The sequence below is a fragment of the Giraffa tippelskirchi genome, chromosome 9 (assembly GCF_054371585.1).
Source record: "Giraffa tippelskirchi isolate mGirTip1 chromosome 9, T2T-mGirTip1v1.2.pri, whole genome shotgun sequence".
Taxonomy (NCBI): domain Eukaryota; kingdom Metazoa; phylum Chordata; class Mammalia; order Artiodactyla; family Giraffidae; genus Giraffa; species Giraffa tippelskirchi.
The window spans coordinates 12,876,595-12,898,065 of NC_137283.1; the positions used below are offsets into that span (position 1 = coordinate 12,876,595).

The following is a 21,471-nucleotide window of genomic DNA, read 5'->3' on the forward strand; positions in this document are numbered from 1 at the left end:
TACGTGAGGTCGCGCCGCCGGAACCACCGAGATGGGAGGCCTAGAGGGATGGTGGACACCTGCGCTCGGTTCTGCATGATCTTTAAGAGAACCGCTTCTAGGGGTTATGAGGGAAAGAGGGTAAATTCTGGCGAGTTCTTCTTCCCAGTCCCGTTAGGCGCCAGCTTCCTCGTTTTCCTTAGCGCCTCGTCAGCACGCTGCCCCGAACTGGCCTCTCTCTGACCGGATGCCCCGGCGTCTGGGCCTCACAGAAGCCGCCGAGGTGGCGGCGGGGCCTCTAGAGCCCTGGTCCAGTCCCTTGCCCACCGAGGCGTGATCCTTTTTTTGTCCAAAAGAAGTTGGCCCAACAGCCCCCCGTGGCCGGTACTGAAGTTTCTGATGTTTGGGGTCTCCTGCTTGCTTGGGTGGAGAGCCTCTTGGGTCTCCCGTCCCCTGATAGCTGATGTGACCATGAATATTTCACTCAGTCCAAATCCAGCCACCCTTGTCTCCTCTCCATAGGCACTTTTGGGAGTCAATGACGTGGTCCCCATAAGCACTCTTTTAGGTTTTTAAGTTTGTTCAGACCCAGTACTGTAGGGGCCGGATTTGTCATGTGTGCCTCGGTCCACTCGGTGTGAATGGGCCCAGGAGCGCTCTTGGGCAGAGGAGGCAGGTGGTGGGATTGTCCCGAAGAGCAATTCATGAGGAGGTGGGGGCGATCAGCCAGAGGAGGGCTGGTAGAGACCCCTGCCAATGCTGGAAATGGATGGAAGACTGGGCGGTTGTGGGTGATGTAGAGAAGGGACCATTGCGCTCATGGCTCTTCTATTCTCAGCTTTTAAGGTCCTTGCTTTTCCAAACCGGGGAGAGTGCACAGAGACAGGGGACATCAGCCATGCTCCAAACCACTTGGCCTCAGGTGAGCCTACCTCCATTTCAGTCTTAAAAGGCACTTTAGCTGTCAGGTCATTAGGAAGGGACCAAAGAGGCCTAACCTGGCCAGGCTGTGGTTTCCCTCTTGAGTCCATCTTCAGGGCTAAGGTTGTAAATACGTGGTGGGGGAGGTTAGAGGCTTGTGTGTAGAGTGAAGAGTTTGCATATATAGGTTTTAAGTAGAAAAGGGGGGACCCATGTCAAGAAATTCCCCCAGAACATGAAAATCGAGATCATTTGAGATAGTCTACAAATAAAAGTTGTGTGCACAGATATAGAAAACAACCTTATCTAGAGGGAAACATGTTGGGGGTGGAGGATAAATTAGAAATATGGGATTAGCAAAAAAAAAAAAAGGTTGCTTGGTGAGAAATCGCTTGAGAAAAATCCTTAATTGAAGAGATTGTTCCACAAATAGTAGGTGTATCCCAGGGAGACCTGCATTGTTCTTTCCATATGTGCTTTCAAACACTAGGCACATAGTGCTAAATAAAGCAGACAAGTTCTCCTTCCTCATGGAGGGTACTTTTACCAAAAACAAGTAAGTTGATATCATAAGTACCTGTTGCTCAAGTACAGTGCTTCCTAATAGTGAGGTCCACAGATGGGCAGCATCAGGATCACTTGGATGCTTTTTAAAACTGCAAATCGCTAGGTGCCACCCTAGATCAGTAATCATACTGGGGAGGAGGGTAGGTCGGGTCAGGAATCTGTTACAGCAAGTTCTATGGGTGATTCTCATGCATCGTCTCAAATTTGAGAAGCCTCAAAGCAGCTCCCTTTGAAGATAATCATCAGGGAATCCCTCATGGAGGTGGTCACGTGAGCTTGAGACGTCAAGGATGAGGTAGAAATAGGCTGGAGGACTACTGGAGAGAGAGCCAAAGCCGAGCTTTCCAGAGAGTATAGCAAATGTTTCAGCCCTGAGGTAGTGGAGAAAGCTGGGTATATTCTAGAGACAGGGAAAGGTTAGAGGAACTAGTTCGTTGTGAGGTGGGACAACTAGGCACAACTAGTGTCTCGGAGGTCACTATGAAGACTCTGGTTTCACTACTGAGTTCAGTAGGAAGATGCTAAAGAATTTTAAGCCGGGCATGTGAAAGGAATGGATTTATATATTAAAAAGATTTTTGGCCTATAGTGGTGAGTTGGTTGCAAAAGAATGTGAGTCATTTTGGAGGATATTATAATCCAGGTAAGAGATTAAGTATTGCTCTCTGCTCCCTCCCTTTTCTTTTCTTAGTAGACTTCTTTTTTTTTTTAGAGAAGTTTTAGGTTCATAGCATAATTAAACAAATAGCACAGAGTCCCCATATGCTTTCTGGCCCCATACATGCATAGCCCATTATCAGAGTGATACATTAGTTCAATTGACGAACATACATTGACACATCATAGTCACCCAGAGTCCATAGCTTGCACTAGGGTTCACTGTCGGTGTTGTACATTCTGTGGGTTACACATGTATAATGACATGTATTTACTCTTGTTGTATCATACACTGTCTTTTCACAGGCTCTAAAAATCCTGTGTCCTGCCCTCCTTTCCTGGCAATTGTCAACCTTTTTGCCTTTTCCACAGTACTGTGTAATTGGTATCCTACATTTTCATGTTGGTTTCATTCACTTAGTAGTATTCATTTCAGGTTCTTGTGTGACTTTTCATGACTTGATAGCTTTTTAAAGCACTGTATAATATTCCATTGACTGTACCACAGTTTATTCACCTACTGAAGGACCATTTGGTTGCTTCCAAGGTTTGGCAATTATGAATAAAATTACTGTAAACATCCTTGTGCTTGTTTTTGTGTGGACTCAAGTTTTTAGCTCATTGGGAAGATACCAAGGAGTGTGATTGCTGGATTATATGGTAAGAATGTATTTAGTTCTGTAAGGAGCTGTTAAACTGTCTTCCACAGTGACTGCACCAGTTTGTGTTTTCACCAGCAGTGAATGAGAGTTCGTGTTGCTCCCCATCCTCACCAGTATTTGGTGGTGTCAGTGTTTCAGATTTTGGTCATTCTACTAGGTGTGTTGTGGTATCTTATTGTTTTAATTTGCACTTCCCTGAACACATATGCTGTAGAGTATCTTTTGGTATACCTGTTTGCCAGCTGTATAACTTCTTTGGTGAGATATCTGTTCGGGTCTTTTGCCCATTTTTTGATCAGGTCCTTCATTTTTCTGTTGAGTTTTTAGAGTTCTTTGTGTACGTGGGATAATAGTCCTTTATTATGTATTTCTCTTTAAATGTTTTCTCACTATCTATGGCTTATATTCTCATTTCCTTGAAGTATCGTCCTTTTCAGGTAGGGTTCAATTCCCTCCCATCTTTTCTTTAAAAAATGTATTTCCTTCAAAATGTTCTCAGATAGTCTCTCACACTTACTTTTCTCAGATGACTTTAAATGAGCCCCAGCATCTGCATTCCTCCCACTGATTTGTTTTGGTGGAGAAGTTGATTTTAATGGAATCATAGGCAAAATTGGGGATAATTGGCTTCTTTACAAGTTTGATTCTTCCCATTTAGAAAGGGATATTCTAATTTATTCTAATTAGAATATCTAATTTATTCTAATTGTATATTCTAATTTATTCGGTTCCTGTTTTATTTATTTTAATAATCATTTAGTTCATCTTGGTTTTGCAGGTTTTTGTTGGGTCTACTCATAGCTCTTTTCATATGAATGGCATCTTCTTTTCTCCCATTTTGTCTTTTAATCGTTCATAGTGATATTTAGTAAAGCTAATCATTTTTGGTTCCTGTATCCTATATCTAGCTAACTTGATGAATTATCTTGTCAGTTTTAAATGTTTTTCATATATTTTCTTGGGTCTTGGATATTTTTTAGACAGATAACCATTTCATCTGCAAGAAAGATATTTATGTTACTTCATTAGCTATATTTATGCTGCTTGTCCAGTCTTTTACTGAAAGTAGAACCTCAGCGTATGGTAAATTATCAGCCATCAGCTTTAATGGATGTGCCCTGGCATTTCACTGTGAAGGTGGTTATTTGCTGTTCTTTTCTGACCATCTTCATAAGTGTGAAAATGCTATTTGTGATCGAACCATTTTTGAAACTAATTCTTTCCTCAAATTCATATTAATCATCTTGGATCTGCCAGACACTAGGAAAAGCTACTAGGAAAACCTACTGTGCACTAGGAAAGCAATAATGAAGAAAGCAGAATCCTTGCCTCATGGCTTACATTCTGGTGAGAGGGAGATACATGATAAAAGTGTACTTTGTCACATGATGAAAAAATACAGTGGAGAAAAATGAAGTGAGGTACACAGGGACCATCCACAGGAGGAAGAAAATTGTATCAACAACCTAACTGTCTTAAAATAGTAAGTTCCCCTTTATTTTAAAAAAATACGTTTTACTTATTTTGGGTCGCACTGGGTCTTTGTTGTTGTGCCCCCTCTAGTTGTGGTGCTTCTCTAGTTTGTGAGTGGGGACTACTGTCTAATCGCGGTTTGAGGGCTTCTGTGTTGCGGTGGCTTCTCTTGTCGTGGAGCATGGTCTCTAGGCACGCAGGCTTCAGTGGTTGTGGCACATGGGCTTAGTTGCTCCACGGCATGTGGGATCTTCCCAGACCAGGGATCGAACCAGTGTCCCTTGTATTGCAAGGCAGATTCTTAAAAACTAGACCACCAGGGGAGCCCAAGTTTCCCTTTAATAATGGGCGGTTTTTTTGGTCTCATGATACCTGGGAATATTTGAAAGCAGGTGGGAGGAACAGCGTGTCAAGGAAGATGGTACTGGGTGGGGAAGACTGTGAGAGCAGCTCTGGAGATGTGAGGGAGTGAGACTTGACTTCCAGGAAGCAGAGTGAACTTCGGTTTTCCTACCAGGCTGTGGCCGCTGTCCTCAGAAGCCCTTAATGCCTTGTTGGTGGAACCGTGTTTACTCACAGGACATCATGGTTCTATTTGATGTTTGGATTTTGGGCTCAAGTATTCCAGGGGCCCTGTGGACTTTGTCAGTGCCCAGTTTAAGGGTCAGTCTCCTTTGAGAAGTTTCTAAATTTGTTCTTTTATGTTCTTTTTCTTTTCACTCTCTCCTTTTGAATTCCCTAGTTGTGGTTTGAAAAGGACCCCCTCATAAGGACCTGAGTGTAGAGCGAGGAGAGTAGCCAGGAGCCGTTACCAGCTTTTATCCTGGGGTGTGTTTCTTCCCTGCTTCCGCTAGCAGCCATTGTGAGAGTGTTCCCTTCTCCCTGTCCCCTGTGCTGTCTCCAGTGCACAGGCTGCTCTGGGAGCTGCCGGGAGAGACGGGGACACTCAGACAATTAGGGGCTTGACTGAGCCCCAGTGGACAGGTGTCTTCATTTTCATCGGCTGAAAAGAACGCTGACTGCATAGGATAGTGAGACTCCCAGGAGGTGGAATCATCTGTGGGGTCATCAAGGTGAGAAGGTGCAGAAGTCAGGAAACCCCTTCCAGGTTGGGAGCCCAGTCTCTGTGGTCTGCATTGTGCAGTCTGTCCACAGCAGCAAAGAAGGTAGCCAGTGGACGCCGTTAGAGACTGTTCTTGTGTCTCAGAAGATGCAGAGGCTCTGGCTTCTAGGATGATGTGTGCTATTCTGAAATAGCTGACCCCTCAGTCTAGATTTGGAGAAGGAAGTGGCAACCCACTCCAGTGTTCTTGCCTGGAGAATCCCAGGGATGGGGGAGCCTGGTGGGCTGCCATCTCTGGGGTCGCACAGAGTCAGACATGACTGAAGTGACTTAGCAGCAGCAGCAGTCTAGATTGGGGGAGGGGTCCCATGTGGCCTGGAGGGAACACGATAAAGATGGATTGACTGTTGATTTTGGAAGTTGTGGGTGTGAAAAGATCTTCTCCAGACAGGGGCAACACCAAGTTAGGAGGAGGTTCAGGGGTTGGCTGTATGTTTGGAGAAGTTCATGAACCCTGTGTCGGAGGCAGCTCATTAGGTGGGAGGAGCCCAGGTTTGCTGTTTGACAAATATGGGTTGAAGTCCCAGCTCTGTCACTTCATGGCTGTGTGATTTGGGGCAAAGTAGTGAATTTTTATGAACTTGAGTTTCATTCTTTGAAAAATGGGGGTAATAACTGACTTCATATTGTGTTATAAAGAGTAAATCACACACAAGATTTAGAAGTACCCACCCAAGAGCCTGGTGCCTAGTGTCTAGTCTATGAATATGAGTTCTCGTCACTCTTGGGATGATGGAGGTGGCCCAGGGAGACAGAGAGGGGTGAACTTTCACAAGTGGGATGAAGCTCAAGACGCAGGCCAGGGGATGTGCCCATGCCCGGAGACAGCACACAGCCAGCCTTCTCTGAAGATGTGTGGTTCAGAGAAGAGGCCAGAATAGGCAGGCTACAGGTTTCCTTCAAGAGAGCTGGCTTTCTAATATGGTAAGAAGGAATGAAAAGAAATTTGTGAAATATTGGGAGTGTTTTTTTAAAAATGTTTATTTCATATTGTAGTATAGTTGATTAACAATGTGTTAGTTTCAGGTATACAGCACAGCAATTCAGTTATACATATTCAAGTATCTATTCTTTTTCAAATTCTTTTCCTATATAGGTTACTGCAGAATATACCACAGAGTTCCCTGTGCCATGCAGTGGGCCTATGTCACTTATCTCTTTTAAACATAGTACTGTATACATGTCGGTCCCAAATTCCCAATCTTTCCCTCCCCACGGATCTTCCCCTCTGGTAACCACAAATTCATTCTCTAAGTCTGTGAGTCTGTTTCTGTTTAGTTCTTTTTTTTTTTTTTTTTAAGATTCTACATGTAAGCTATATCATATGATTTTCTCTTTCTCCATCTAACTGACTTAACTCAATATGACTATCTCTAAGTCCATCCATGTTACTGCAGATGGCATTATCTTATTCTTTTTTTATGGCCAAGTATATTCCATTGTGGGCTTCCAGGGTGGCTCAGTGGTAAAGAATCTCCCTGCCAATGCAGAAGATGCAGGAGAACCCCTTGGAGGAGAAAATGGCAACCACTCCAGTATTCTTGCCTGATAAATCCCATGGACAGAGGAGCCTGGTGGACTATAGCCCTTGGGGTCGCAAGAGAGTCAGACATGACTGAATTACTAAACATCAGCAACAATATTCCATTGTATATATGTACCACATCTTCTTTATCCATTCCTCCATCGATGGACGTTTAGGATGCTTCCATGTCCTGGCTGTTGTTAACAGTGCTGCAGTGAACACTGGGGTACGTGTATCTTCTTGTATTACGGTTTTCTCTGGCTATATGCCCAGCAGTGGGATTGCTAAATCATTTGGTAGCTCTATTCTTAGCTTTTTAAGGAACCTCTGTACTCTTCTCCCCAGAGGCTGTACCAGTGTGCATTCCCATTAACAGTGTAGGGAGGTTCACTTTTCTCCATACCCTCTCCAGCATTTATTGTTTGTAGATTTTTAGGTGATGGCTGTCTGAACAGTGTGATGCCTCATTGCAGTTTTGATTTGCATTTCTCTAATAGTCTCTCTAAAGATGCTGAGCATCTTTTCATATGCCTCTTGGCTATGTGTATGTCTTTTTTGGAGAAATGTCTGTTTGGATCTTCTGCCCATTTTTGACTGGATTTTTTTTTTTTTGACATTGAGTACATAAGCTGTTTGTAAATTTGGAAGATTAATCCCTTGTCAGTCATATTGTTTACAGATATTTTCTCTCACTTTGTGTTTTTGCTGTGCAAAGGCTTTTGAGTGTAATTAGGTTCCACTTGTTTATTTTTGTTTTTCTTTTCATTACTCTGGGAGACGAACTGAAAAAGATACTACTGTGATTTATGTCAAAAAGTGTTCTGCCTATGTTTTCCCCTAAGAGTTTTATAGTATCCTGTCTTACATTTAGATCTTTAAATCTATTTTGATTTTTTTGTTATATATGGTGTTAAAGCATGTTCTGATTTCATTTTTTTTTTTAACGTGTAGCTGTACTGGGGCTATTTCTAAGGAGTGGCTTCTCTGTGTGTAGTGGAAGCTGGTGGGGAAGGCCAAGGAGAAACTGGAGCAGGGAATACATGTGGCGGTGTACATGTACTTTGGCTGAGAGGAGATGGGGAGAGTAGTTGGTGTACAGAGAATAATATGACAGGTTATGGGTACCTCAGGGCAGTGGGTCCTAGCGAGACAGCTCCATGGAGACAGGAACATAAGAGGTTGATACAGTTACAGCTTGGAGAGCCCCAGATGCCAGGCTGTGAGGTTGGGATGACAGTTTGGAGCCACAGAGCTGAGCAAATGGGACAGCCTTGGTGTTCCACATTTGAAGGTGGGAGCCCTGGATGAGGGCTGGGGTACTGAGTGCTCTTGTCCACAGAACAGACCTTCCACAGGGCCCAGAGTCACAGACCTTGGCAGGTCCACCTCTTCCCAGAAGCTAACACTGGCCCCCTCTGGCCCTCACTCAGAGCTTGAGCGGGAACCTGTTGTTTCAGGAGCCAGTGACCTTTGAGGACGTGGCTGTGTACTTCACTCAGAACCAATGGGCCAGCCTGGATTCTGCGCAGAGGGCCCTGTACAGGGAGGTGATGTTGGAGAATTATGCAAATGTGGCTTCCCTGGGTAAGGTCTCTCAGTGGCCCTCTCTGATAGTTGACGTCTTCCTCAAATGTCTTGGAGGTTCTAGTAGTCTTTAGAGTTCTGTGGAGATGCTAGGTGGGGAAATCCCAGGTTCCCTCTGGCTTTGAAGTTGGACTTTATTCCTTCCCAGGGAAGAGCGTGGTTTTGGACCCTGAAGGAGAGGACTCTTGGGGTGCCCCCAGGAGACCTCAGGTCCTCCGTCCTTGCAGTGTTGTGGATGTGGGCCCTCTCCTGTGTGCAGGAGCCTCCCAGGATACCAGTACATTCATCCTTCCTGAGAGGATGTCCTTTCTTCTGAGTCCGGGCGAGCTTGCACTTTCTCCCTGAGGAGAATCACTGTCTCCCTGGTCTTTCCATGGAGTGCAGTTTGGACCCCTTCCTCAGAACCCCTGGGTGGCTCATTGGTCCCCCAGGCAGTCCCCTTCCCCCCCAACTCAACTCGCCTGCCTTGGGGTGGGCAGAGGGATCTCAGTAACAGCTCTGGATGTCTCCCCTCAACTTGTCTGTCTCTCTTTCTTGCTGGAATAGTGTCTCCATTCCCCAGACCTAATCTGATCTCCCAGCTGGAGAGAGGGGAAGCTCCAGGGGACCCTGATCCCTGGGAAGCAGAGGATTTGAGAGGCATCTGTCCAGGTGAGTAAGGGGACTTAGCACCTTCTGGTTTCGCCTTCCTGGTTTACTGGAAATGTTTCTTCTGTGGCGGAGAGCAAAGCTCCCTGGAGCTGACTCGGTACACTCGCTGACCTGTGTTGAGTTCCCATCCCGAACCTGTAAGGACAGTTTTCATGGCAGGGTGGTAGGGTTTCAGCCATACTTTAAGGAAAGTGTGATTCTGTGCATCACACTGATTGATTTGTACCATAGCTATGATTTTATTTGCCTTTTTAATATTTATATAATTTTTAGTATTTTAAAGTTTCATAATGTTGTAGTTTACAATGAATTTGTTTTAAATGGGGCCATAGAGGAAAGGGCAAGAATATTCCCCCAATACCACACTCTCAACGCACACCCACCCATCCTAAAATTTCCAGAGTCTGCTTACCAGTCAGTCCTGGAACGTTTTAATTACTTGGGTTGTCTTTAGGAAGAAACTTTTCAGGCCTTACTTCTCACACATACTGTAATGTTGTAAAAAGTGATTCCTTTAGTGGTAACACCACAGTGGCCTACAGTTCTCCAATCACCTTCTGTTCCCTCTTACTTCCTAAAAGAAAGAATCTTTTATCCCAGAATATTATGTGAAATATTTAAAGTAGAATTATCTTGCTGTTACTTAGAATTCAGAATTGGGGGTGGTTTCCTGGCTTCCAGGTGGGGCATTGGGATCCATCATTTCACTGTTTGTGTTTCCGGGCTGCTAGGTGCTCCCCTTCATCTCACAGATGTCTTTTCCCTCCTTGATGGTCTCCCTTTCTCTTTGTTTTAAAGCCTGTTTGCATTTCTTTCTGCTCTGTCTTACCTCTGCCATTCTTTTTTCCCCTCCTGCTTCCTTTCCTTCCCACTCTTGAAGTTCTCATTTTGCCTGTCTTACCTGCCCTGGTTCATTGCCCAGCCCTTCCTTATAAGAGGCACTTCCTGGACCGCAGGGTCGTCACTTGTCCAGTTTATGCTATTGTTTTTGCTGATCTCTCTCATCCTCCTTTATGGAAGCTCATAACCATCTCATGGGTGTATTTTTAAAAAATCACATCCTATAGGAAAAAAACCAGGACTGCTGGATGCCGTTTCCCTTCCAGTTCAGTAACGAGGAAACTTGTGGTTTCTTTGGTCAGGTGGTGAGAGGGGCATCAAGACAGAAGAGCCGGCGGTAGAGCAGCAAGCCTCTGAGGGCACGGAGGCCCACGGCAGGCCCGTGGGAGGGCTTCTCACAAATGTGTCTCAGCACCTGGATCTTGAAAGCAAGGCAGTGTGGCAGACTTTCAGTCTGAATCCCAATCTGATACTTCGAGGCGGCATGAAGTTCTACAAATGTAAAGAGTGTGGGAAGATCTTCCGATACAACTCAAAACTCCTTCGGCATCAGAGGAGCCACACTGGGGAAAAGCCCTTCAAGTGCAAGGAGTGTGGCAAAGCTTTCAAGTCCAGCTACGACTGTATCGTACACGAGAAAAATCACATTGGCCAAGGACCCTATGAATGTAAGGAGTGTGGCAAAGGTCTGAGTTCCAACACCGCCTTGACCCAGCATCAGAGGATCCACACGGGGGAGAAGCCCTATGCATGTAAGGAGTGTGGCAAGGCTTTCCGTCGGAGCGCCGCCTACCTGCAGCACCAGAGGCTACACACTGGGGAGAAGCTCTATAAATGTAAGGAGTGTTGGAAAGGTTTTGGGTGTAGGTCACTTTTTATCGTCCACCAGCGCATCCACACTGGGGAGAAACCCTACCAGTGTAAGGAGTGTGGGAAGGCATTCAGCCAGAAGATCGCCTCCATTCAGCATCAGAGAGTTCACACCGGAGAGAAGCCCTATCAGTGTAAGGTGTGTGGGAAAGCCTTCAAGTGGTACGGCAGCTTTGTTCAGCATCAGAAAGTGCACCCTGTGGAGAACAAGCCTAGCAAGGCCCTTGGGCCACCCCTGCTGCGTCCCCAGGGCCCCTCTGCATCCTTAGCTCCCGGGTGTCTCCAGGGCCCGGGCTCTGCTCCGGCGGTGGCTGTGGCCTTGCCACACGCCGTCCTCATTCCTGCCTCCGGGCCTGTGTTCATGCTGCTGCCCGCCTCTGGGGTTCTTCCTTCCCCTGTCCAAGTAGTTCATGTCTTCCAGGGTCTTCCTCCCACTGTGAAGCCTTCCCCAGTCATTCTGACCCCTTCTCCTCACCCCCGGTGACCTCTCCATTGCCACTTGTCTGGCTGTTATAGCAGATCTCTAACCTACCTTCAGCTTGATCTGTAGCTTTTATACTGTACCTGTGTTCCAGCTATTTGAGCATAAACCCCATTGTAATAGAGATATATTTAAAGACTGTGTTTATATAATATATTCTCTTTCTTCTGGGTAGATAATGGAAACACTTGATTTCCGTATTGGTTCCTTTCAGACTTGAACAGTAACAACTGTATCTGCATCATGGGGCTGCTGGTTTGGGAAGTGCTGGTAGGACGCTGTGGTGAATTAGGTACCTTTGAGATAAGACATCCCCACATAAGGCCCCTATGATATGAGGGAAGCTGCCTGGGAGAAACAAGCATGTAAGATCTGTCAGAGTTTAGAAGTGGCATAAGCTTCCAACTAGGGCCATTAAAAATAAATGCAGATGGTTCAGTGGCTGAAGATTCGGTATATTCATGCAGGTGAAGTTGGGTTGTCCTAGACACAGATCATTGAGGATCCTGTACGTCTCTGCTAAAAATCATGTGAAATAACCAGTTAGAAAACATATATGTGGCTTCCCTGGTGGCTCAGTGGTAAGGAATCCCCCTGCCAATGCAGGAAACATGGGTTTGATCCCTGGTCCAGGAAGATCCCACATGTTGCAGGGCAACTAAGCCCATGCGTCACAAGTACTGAGCCTGCGTGCCATAACTACTCAAGCCTGTGAGCCCTAGAGCATGTGCTTTGCAGCAAGAGAAGCCACTGCAATGAGAAGCCCCCAGTTGCTGCAACTAGTCAAGCCTGTGAGCCCTAGAGCATGTGCTTTGCAGCAAGAGAATCCACTGCAATGAGAAGCCCCCAGTTGCTGCAACTAGAGAAGAGCCCATGCAGCAATGAAGACCCAGCACAGTCAAAACTAAGTAAATAATCATAATAAAAAATATATGCAGTGATAACAATCATTTATATGATTGAGAGCAATCAGGTCTTGAAACATGAAGTTGTTTCATATCTTCAGTTTTGCTCTTGATACCTGGTTGTTTCTTTCTCTCTTTTTTTTTTAAAGAAAATGAACTTTTTAATAATTTATTTGGCTGTTCCAGGTCTTCACTGTGGCACAGGCACTTCTCTAGTTGTGACACACAGGCTTAGTTGCCCCACGGTATGTGGGATCTTAGTTCCATAACCAGAGATCGAACCCAGGCCCCCTTGCATTGGGAGCTCGGAGTCTTAGCCACTGGACCACTTGGGAAAATCCCTGGTTGTTTCCTTGTAACTCTGGTTTCTCTAGTACCTGTACACCAAGACATTCATCTTTGCTCCATTTGTTGTGTAAATTTTTTTTAGTGGCCATTTTGACTTCCTGTTTGCAAGTGGCGTTGGTTTCTGCACTTTTCTCCAGATAGCATAAATTAGAAATATGAGTTTGGCAAATTACTAAAGAAATAGGAGCAAGCGATTTGGGGAAAATCTGAATATGCCTGTGGAATTTTTTTTAATAATTTTTATTTACTTATTTTTGTTTGCATTGGGTCTTTGTTGCTGCACATGGGCTTTCTCTAGTTGTGTGTGGGCTTCTCACTGCAATGGTTTCTCTTGTTGCAGAACATGGGCTCTGGGGTGCTTTGACTCAGTATTTGTGGTACATGGCCTTAGTTGCCCCATGTTATGTAGAATCCTCCCAGACCAGGGATCAAACCTGTAACCCACCAGGCTCCTCTATCCCCCCACTGTCTTCTGAAGTTGTTGGGGTTCTTTAATGGACCGGAACCTGGTGGTCCGGAGTTGATGATAAGAAAGTAAAAGAGAGAAAGAGGCTAAAATTCCTTGGTTTACACAGAGAACCAGTAGAGCTCTTGACACAGGGCTTGCACTGCTCACGAAGGCACAGGGCGCCCTCTCGAGGAGGTCTTGAAAGCCCGGGCAAGAAAGTGAGCTCAGTGGGTTTCCACGCTCCAGAGAACTAGCCGGAGAAAAAGAGAGATAGAGATAGAAAGAAAGACAAGGGGACCCAAGCTCTGATGGAACAAGGGTGCTTCATTCAACATAATGTGAGTATATATACTGTTTTGCAAGGTAGCTTTTTCAGCAAAGATAAAGATCAAAAGACCAGACGTACAAATTACCAAGGAAACAAGTCATAAAGCTAGAAGACAATCCATATCAAAAGGAAGAGGATCATAAATAATCACTTTCACCGTTTGGAAAAGCAAATGGAGGAAGTACATGCATTCCTCAGTCCTGGGAGCAGCTTGCTGCTCCTCTCGCACCTGCAGTCAGGAGCTAATAAGGAACAGAGGATTTATGTGAGACAGAAAACAGCATACAGGAATCCTCCTGTTAACCGTTCCCTGACATGAAGTTAGCTCAATACATGTCCGTTGATCAGTGATGCTATCTAAACATTTCATCGTCTGCTGTCCCCTTTTCATTTTGCCTTCAGTCTTTCCCAGCATCAGGGTCTTTTCCAATGAGTTGGCTCTTCACATCAGGTGACCAAAGTAATGGAGTTTCAGCTTCAGCATCAGTCCTTCCAATGAATATTCAGGACTGATTTCCTTTCAGATTGACTGATTTGATCACCTTGCAGTCCAAGGGACTCTCAAGAGGTTTTGACAGGCTAGTGAAGTACAGTTTTGGATTGATCTTGCTTTTGACCTTAAATGAGGTCTTTTATAACTATGCAAAGGACTATGTGAAGTAATTTCTGGGAAAAGAACTTGAGTTATGCATTATAGGCATAGCGTATTTTATTGTGCTTCATTGTATCTGTTTTGCAGATACTGTAGTTTTTACAAATTGAAGGTTTGTGGCAGCACTGCATTATCATATAATGGCTAATATATTTTAGCAATAAAGTATTTTTTAATTAAGGTTTTTCCTTTTTTTTTCCTACATAATACTGTTATACACTTCATAGACTATAGTGTAAACAACTTTTATACGCACTGGGAAACCAGAAAATTCATGTGACTTGCTTTCTTGCTGTATTTGCAATCTCCAAGGCATGGCTTTATTAACACAAACTTAAAGTAAATCCTTAAATGTTCATGGAAGGGGCCATACGTTTTTTTTAAAGTTGCTTTTCTATCTACATGTTTCTCCCTTGCAATTAGCACTTCTTAAATTTTACCATGTGTCTGAATAACCTGGTGTAAAATGAGTAATTTTCTGGCCTAACTCTCAGAGGTTGATTTTATAAAAAGTTTTTATTGGAATATAATTGATTTACAATGTTGTGTTAGTTTCTGCTGTACAGCAAAGTGTCTGATTGTGGATATCCATGGTGATGCCCAGACTTTTAGCTTGGACCACGCTTTGAGAGAGCTGCCTTGAGCAGATGATGTCTAGGGGTGTACATTGATAAAGGACTTGGCCTATTTCTCAGTGGTCTTCAGGAAAGAGACCTCTACAAGTAGTTTGGGTGGTGTCAGTTTAGAAGGAGAGAGAAAAGCAAGTGGAATTGGTCCGTAGGGAAGAAAAGGGAAGGGGAAAGAGATCTGATGTGGCCTGTGGAGTCCTTGAGTTCTCCACCACCAGGAAGTTCCTGAGGTGGACAGTGGCTGTTTTATGCTGTTTTTGTTGTTTACTTGCATGTTGGCTGAAAGAACATTTTTTTTCTTACATAAATTAATACACTTTAAAATAGCTCCTGGGTTAAAGAGAGCACAAAGTGGATGCTGTAGATGGTTTAGAAATGAACAACAGTAGTCAGGAGACATAGCGGGGTCTATGGGATGTGGCAAAAGGTGGAACTCAGAGCAAGGTTTACAGTCTTGGATGCATTCTTTAGAAAACTAGTTTAAAGGTTTGCAGTTCAGAAAATTTGGGCTGGTGGTAGTGGTGGGAGCCAAAAAAATTAACCAGAAACTAAAACTAAACAAATAGACCTCTCCTCTTCCAGTAAACTTTGTGGAAATAAGATGCACAATGTAGTTTTGTAAAGATGGTGGTTGAAAATGTTGACATCCACACCCTCCTGAAACCCCATTAAGAAAAATAAATGAAAAATTAAAAGACATAAACTCAGAAGGACAGTGAAAATAAGCTGATGATAACACTTTGGAAGCTCGAAATTGGATGAAAGAGTTGTGACTTGGAGCAGAGCTGAGAAAAGTAAATGCTAAGCCACATTGCAAACTCCGGGAGTTGGTGATGGACAGGAAGGCCTGGCACGCTGCGATTCACGGGGTCGCAAAGACACGACTGAGTGACTGAACTGAACTGAACTGAAGCCACATCGCAGGGAGCTGAGCAGTGCCCTCATGTGGCAGAAAAGCTTAGGAAAGATTCAGATAACTTCTGAAAGTGTATGGGGATGCTAATGGGCAAAGAACAGGAAAACTGGCTTAAAGTCTTGAAGAAAGACTTAGATTCTGGGTCACTTCCCCTCCTTTCTTTCCTCGATAGCAGGGTAGCAGGAATTTTGGGTGTCAGGGAACCACACTGAATGTTAAGTCCTTCCTGCTGTGATCAAAACCTGCTCATTTCTTGAGTATGCAGCTGTCCCAGCACCATCTCTCACATCACATATTCTGGGTCCTCTTTCTCTGGGCCAGTTTCAGGCCATTCTTTACCTCTCAGTTATCCCCCAAACCACCTCCACCTCTGAATCCTGTCATCAGGCTGGAACCTCTGGGTCACATGCCCTTTGTTCCTTGAAGATGTTAGCTCATCACCTGCTCTCACTCTGCTCAACATTAATCTTGTCTTAATTCTTGGTGTTTTCAGTGGAGGAGCCTTCCAACAGCTCACCTCTCATTTTCTTTCTTACCCTTTCATTTTACCTGAACCACTCCTTTGATCATGTCCTAGACCTTGCCATTTTAAAACTTCACCCCTCTGTATCCTCAGCACTTTAAATATCTTGCTCTGTGACCTGCCTTTCCAATTTCCTTCTTTTAGAATCCTGATACTAGCAGTCCTTCAGCTCCCACTGTTCCCCCCTTTCACTGCTCTTCACTTCCTTCATGCATGTTCTTTATCCCGCTTAAAGTCAGTTAAGGTCAGTTGTTGTAACACTTCCCCTATACTCTCCCTTAATGGCCTTACCCTTTTCTGGCTTTGGTATAGACTCAGTTGGCAGGACCCCATCTCTGACTAAATGCAGTTCTTTGCCTTCTTTGTGCCTGCATCCATGCTACCAGAAGTGGTCAGGGAAAAGCACGTTGTCATGTGGAATTATCCTGCTTGAGGTTCATGGCAAGTAACTTCAAGTAGGCCCTTAATGCCTCCTACAGTCATACTGTATCTCCAGGGTTCCCTTCATTTTCCTGGACTGCTGCTCTGAACCTTCTCTCTCAAACCTCCCAGTACCTCTTGCCTGGTCCTCACCAGCCTCAGCTGATCGATTCTGCCCTCTGCTGGGATAACTGAGCTCCAGGGAGTGGCTGTGCCTTCAGCCCTGGTGCCAGAGTGAGAAGATCCAGATGGGGCCCTACCTCATCTCTTCCATTTTTCAACTTGCAATATCTGGTCTTCTCTCACCCAGTTCTCATCACATGTAGTAAGGCAGTTCTGTCACATTCAGCAACCCACTTCTACTTCCTAATTGTCAGTCAGTGTGCAGTTTCAGACAACAGAATCATTGTTGAGGTTTTTTTTTTTGGCCACTCCATGTGGCTTATAGGATCTTAGTTCCCCAACCAGGAATTGAACATGGGCCCACAGCAGTGAAAGTGCAAAGTCCTGTCCACTGGACCATCAGTGAATTCCCCAGAATCTATTTTAACACGTTTAAGCAGAAACAGATTTGCTACAAACCACCAGGTAGCTTACAGAATTCCCAAAAGGAACCAAGCTGGGCTCTCACATGTGCAGATGCTCAGAAAAGGGACCAAGGGCAGAACCAAGAGGCTCCAGTGGAAACCCAGCAGCTGCTGGTGCCTGCTACTAGCCTGGCGCCCTCACCGCACCAAAGAGAGGGGCTAGGGGCTAGACCTCTAGCAGGTTTGCTACATGTTCTGAGAAAAACCACGTGGATCCACATCCATTTGAGAAGGATCCTGACTATATGGTCTCATGACCTTTATTTCCATCTTCCAAGAAGTTGTACCTGCTCAGTGGAAATTGGTTGTATGTGTACATTTAAATAGCGAGGACTCCAGGGAAATAATTTTTGGCTTCATTCTCAGAAAGTGAGATTTATAATGTGGAGGAATCCTAAAAAGGAGAAAGGATTTTCAAAATATTTTGGGCAGCTATAAAATGTCAAATACTCTTTACAGGCATAGAAAATGACTGAAATCTCTGATGAATGCACTATATTCATGGGTAGGGAAGGTGAATATCCAGATTTCAATTTTTTGACAAGTGAATTTATATATTAAAAGCAATTCCAATCAAAATTACTAGAGGAAGGGGTTGTGTGTGTGTGTGTGTGTGTGTGTGTGTGAGCACACACCTGCAGCCTTACAGATTGATTCTAGAATTTATACAGAAGAGCAAAGGACAAAGAATAGCCAAGTCATTTTTGAAGAAGATGGGAGATTTTGTGCTACCAGATAGATATTAAATATATTGATAATCAAAAACAGAACAAAACAAAAGCAAAAACAAAGCCCCACCCCACAACCTAAGATACACTGTAATATGGTTTATATGAGTTAAAACAACAATAGAGTGTTTAGAAATAGATACATTTTATACAAGTAGTAAAGTAGTGAAAGTCACTCAGTTGTGTCTGACTCTTTGCGACGCCATGGACTCTACTACCATACTGGAGTGGGTAGCCTTTCCCTTCTCCAGTGGATCTTCCTGACCCAGGAATCGAACCGGGATCTCCTGCATTGCGGGTGGGTTCTTTACCAATTGAGCTATGATGGAAGCCCTATTATACACATTTATACAAAGTGCAGAAATACAGAGAAATTACTTCTAGAGTGATCAGCATCAGTGGTGCAGCCTGAGAAGATATACTTCTGTTCCTCTCTTCTCCTTCCTCTATTCTCCTCTTACTAATACTACTACTCTCATTCTGCCCTACGCTCCAGGAACCCAGTCCCAAACGACCCCTCGCCGCCCAGCACTCCTCACCTTTGCTCTACTTGTTTTCTGAAGACAATAGTGGGTTTTGTTTTCAAAAATACCTTGAATTAATGATTCTCAAAGTAGTTTATGAAATGTGGTCTTTTAAAACCCCAAAAGTAGATCAGTACAAATAGCTATTTCATGGCTGTGCAGAAAGAAGTCATATGATTTGCTTTAACCTAAGAATCACATTGTTTTAAGATTTCCTTATTTATTTTTAGCTGTGCTGGGTCTGTGTTGCCGTGTTCAGACTTTTGTCTAGTTACAGCAAGCCGGGGTTGCTCTTTGTGGCACTGCACGCGTTCATTGCATTGCGGCAGCCTCATTGCGGTGGAGCAGGGGCTGTAGGCTCTCAAGACTTCAGTAGCTGCAGCTCACAGGCTCTAGAGCGCTGGCTCTGTAACTGTGACCTGTGGGCTTAGTTGCCATGTGGCATCTGTGATCTTCCCAGAGCAGGGATCCAACCTGTGTCCTCTTCATTAGCAGGTGGATTTTTAACCACTGCGCCACCAGGGAAGCCCCCAAATCATATTGTGTTAAAAGCTAGATAATACATACAAAAAATATATTGCTTAAAGAAAACATTTTGACACTTTTATTACGTGAAGCCCAATTATAAGACGGGCTCTTGTATTTCTCATAAATCAGTAATGATTGTTATTTCTACCAGTCTCCTCACTAGTTACAATAGATTTATGCTGTTAAAGGAAATTTCAGTTGGTCACAATTTTCATTTTACACCGTTGCCACCTTCTCAGTTCAGTTCAGTCACTCAGTCATGTCCAGCTCTTTGCAACCCCATGGACTGCAGGACGCCAGGCTTCCCTGTCCATCACCAATTCCTGGAGATTGCTCAAATTCATGTCCATCGAGTTGGTGATGCCATCCAACCATCTCATCTTCTGTTGTCGCCTTCTCCTCCTGCCTTCAATCTTTCCCAGCATCAGGGTCTTTTCAAATGAGTCAGCTCTTCGCATCAGGTGGCCAGAGTATTAGAGTTTCAGCTTCAGCATCAGTCCTTCCAATGAATATTCAGGACTGATTTCCTTTAGGATTGACTGGTTTGATCTCCTTGCAGTCCAAGGGACTCTCAAGAGTCTTCTCCAACACCACAGTTCCAAAGCATCAGTTCTCCGATGCTCAAGTTTCTTTATAGTCCAACTCTCATATCCATACGTGACTACTGGAAAAACTATAGCTCTGACTAGATGGACCTTTGGTGGCAAAATAATGTCACTAGTTTTGAATATGTTGTCTAGGTTGGTAATAGCTTTTCTTCCAACGAGCAAGTGTCTTTTGATTTCATGGCTGCAGTCACCTTCTGCAGTGATTTTGGAGCCCTCAAAAATAAAATCTGTCACTGTTTCCATAGTTTCCCCATCTATTTGCCATGAAGTGATGGGACCAGATGCCATGATCTTAGTTTTTTGAATGTTGAGTTTTAAGTCAGCTTTTTCACTCTCCTTTTTCACTTTCATGAAGATGCTGTTCGATTCTTAGCTTTCTGCCATAAGGGTAGTGTCATCTGCATATCTGAGGCTATTGATATTTCTCCCTGCAATCTTGATTCCTTTCCCAGTTTTGAACTAGTCCGTTGTTCCATGTCTGGTTCTAACTGTTACTTCTTGACCTGTACACAGATTTCTCAGGAGGCAGGTAAGGTGGTCTGGTATTCCCATCTCTTTATAAAAATTTTCCAAAGTTTGTTGTGATCCACACAGTCAAAGGCTTTGGCATAGTCAATAAAGTAGAAGTAGATGTTTTTCTGGAATTATCTTGCTTTTTCTGTCATCCATTGGATGTTGGCAGTTTGATCTCTGGTTCCTCTGCCTTTTCTAAACCCAGTTTGAACATCTGGAAGTTCTTGGTTCATGTGCAGTTAAAGCCTAGCTTGGAGAATTTTGAGCGTTACTTTGCTAGCATGTGAGATGAGTGTACTTGTGTGGTAGTTTGAACATTCTTTGGCATTGCCTTTCTTTGGGGTTGGAATGAAAACTGACCTTTTCCAGTTCTGTGGCCACTGCTTAGTTTTCCAAATTTGCTGGCATATTGAGTGCAGCACTTTCATAGCATCATCTTTTAGGATTTGAAATAGCTCAGCTGGAATTCCATCACCTCCACTAGCTTTGTTCATAGTGATGCTTCCTAAGGCCCACTTGACTTCACGTTCCAGGATGTCTGGCTCTAGGTGAGTGATCACACCATTGTGGTTATCTAGGTCGTGAAGATCTTTTTTGTATGGTTCCTCTGTATATTCTTGCCACCTCTTCTTAATATCTTCTGCTTCTGTTAGGTCCATCCCATTTCTGTCCTTTATTGTGCCCATCTTTGCATGAAATGTTCCCTTGGTATCTCTGCTTTTCTTGAAGAGATCTCTAGTCTTTCCCATTCTATCATTTTCCTCTGTTTCTTTGCATTGATCACTGAGGAAGGCTTTCTTATCTCTCCTTGCTATTTTTTGGAACTCTGCATTCAGATGGGTATATCTTTCCTTTTCTCCTTTGCCTTTACCTTCTGTTCTTTTCTTACGTATTTGTAAGGGCTCCTCAGACAACCATTTTAGTATTTTTGCATTTCTTTTTCTTGGGAATGGTCTTGGTCACTGCCTCCTGTATAATGTCACGAACCTCCTTCCATAGTTCTTCAGGCACTCTGTCTTCAGATCGAATCTCTTGAATCTATTTGTCACTGCAACTGTATAATCATAAGGGATTTGATTTAGGTCATACCTTAATGGTTTAGTGGTTTTCCCTGCTTTCTTCAAGAACACCTTTAATTTTTTCTTTTCCACTGCAGGGGGCCCAGGTGTTTTTTGTTTTGTTTTTTTTTAAACACCTTCTCAAGAGCACCTTTAATTTTTTTTGGCTGTAACACTTGGCTTGTGGGATCTTAGTTCCCCAACCAGGTCTTCGTCCTGGGCCCCCTGCAGTAGAAATTGGGATTCCTAACCCCTGGACCATCAAGAGATTCCCCTTGAATTTTAGTAATGATAAAAATATCTACTTTCCTGGTGCTATTTACCATGTAATATTTAAGCACAGTGCACTGAAAGCTAGATTTCTCTGTCTCAGGTTTATATGAAAAGAAACTCCAGAAATGGTAAGTGATCTTGCTTAAGGAT

General features: G+C 43.9%; 1 protein-coding gene and 1 long non-coding RNA gene across 6 annotated transcripts in view; one reads left to right on the forward strand and one right to left on the reverse strand.

Moving 5' to 3' along the window:
• Window positions 1–13,299, forward strand: part of LOC145520633 (zinc finger protein 621-like) — a 57,059-nt gene extending 43,760 nt beyond the window's left edge. For 2 of the 5 annotated variants that reach the window (XM_081527622.1, XM_081527624.1), the window contains 4 exons: window positions 818–901; window positions 8,365–8,491; window positions 9,038–9,142; window positions 10,285–13,299. In XM_081527622.1, coding sequence (XP_081383748.1) covers window positions 878–901; window positions 8,365–8,491; window positions 9,038–9,142; window positions 10,285–11,336 — 1,308 coding nt within the window. In that variant the 5' untranslated portion in view covers window positions 818–877 and the 3' untranslated portion in view covers window positions 11,337–13,299. Of the gene's footprint in view, window positions 1–5; window positions 364–817; window positions 902–7,083; window positions 7,134–8,364; window positions 8,492–9,037; window positions 9,143–10,284 lie in introns of those variants that run through there. The other 3 variants (XM_081527623.1, XM_081527621.1, XM_081527620.1) reach the window with 3 other exon arrangements.
• Window positions 13,300–14,063: 764 nt separating this feature from the next.
• Window positions 14,064–17,881, reverse strand: LOC145520646 (uncharacterized). The gene is made up of 2 exons (XR_014064693.1): window positions 15,537–17,881; window positions 14,064–14,922 (listed from the first exon to the last, which is right to left on the reverse strand). It is a non-coding gene; the product is annotated as an uncharacterized LOC145520646 (long non-coding RNA).
• Window positions 17,882–21,471: the final 3,590 nt, after the last annotated feature.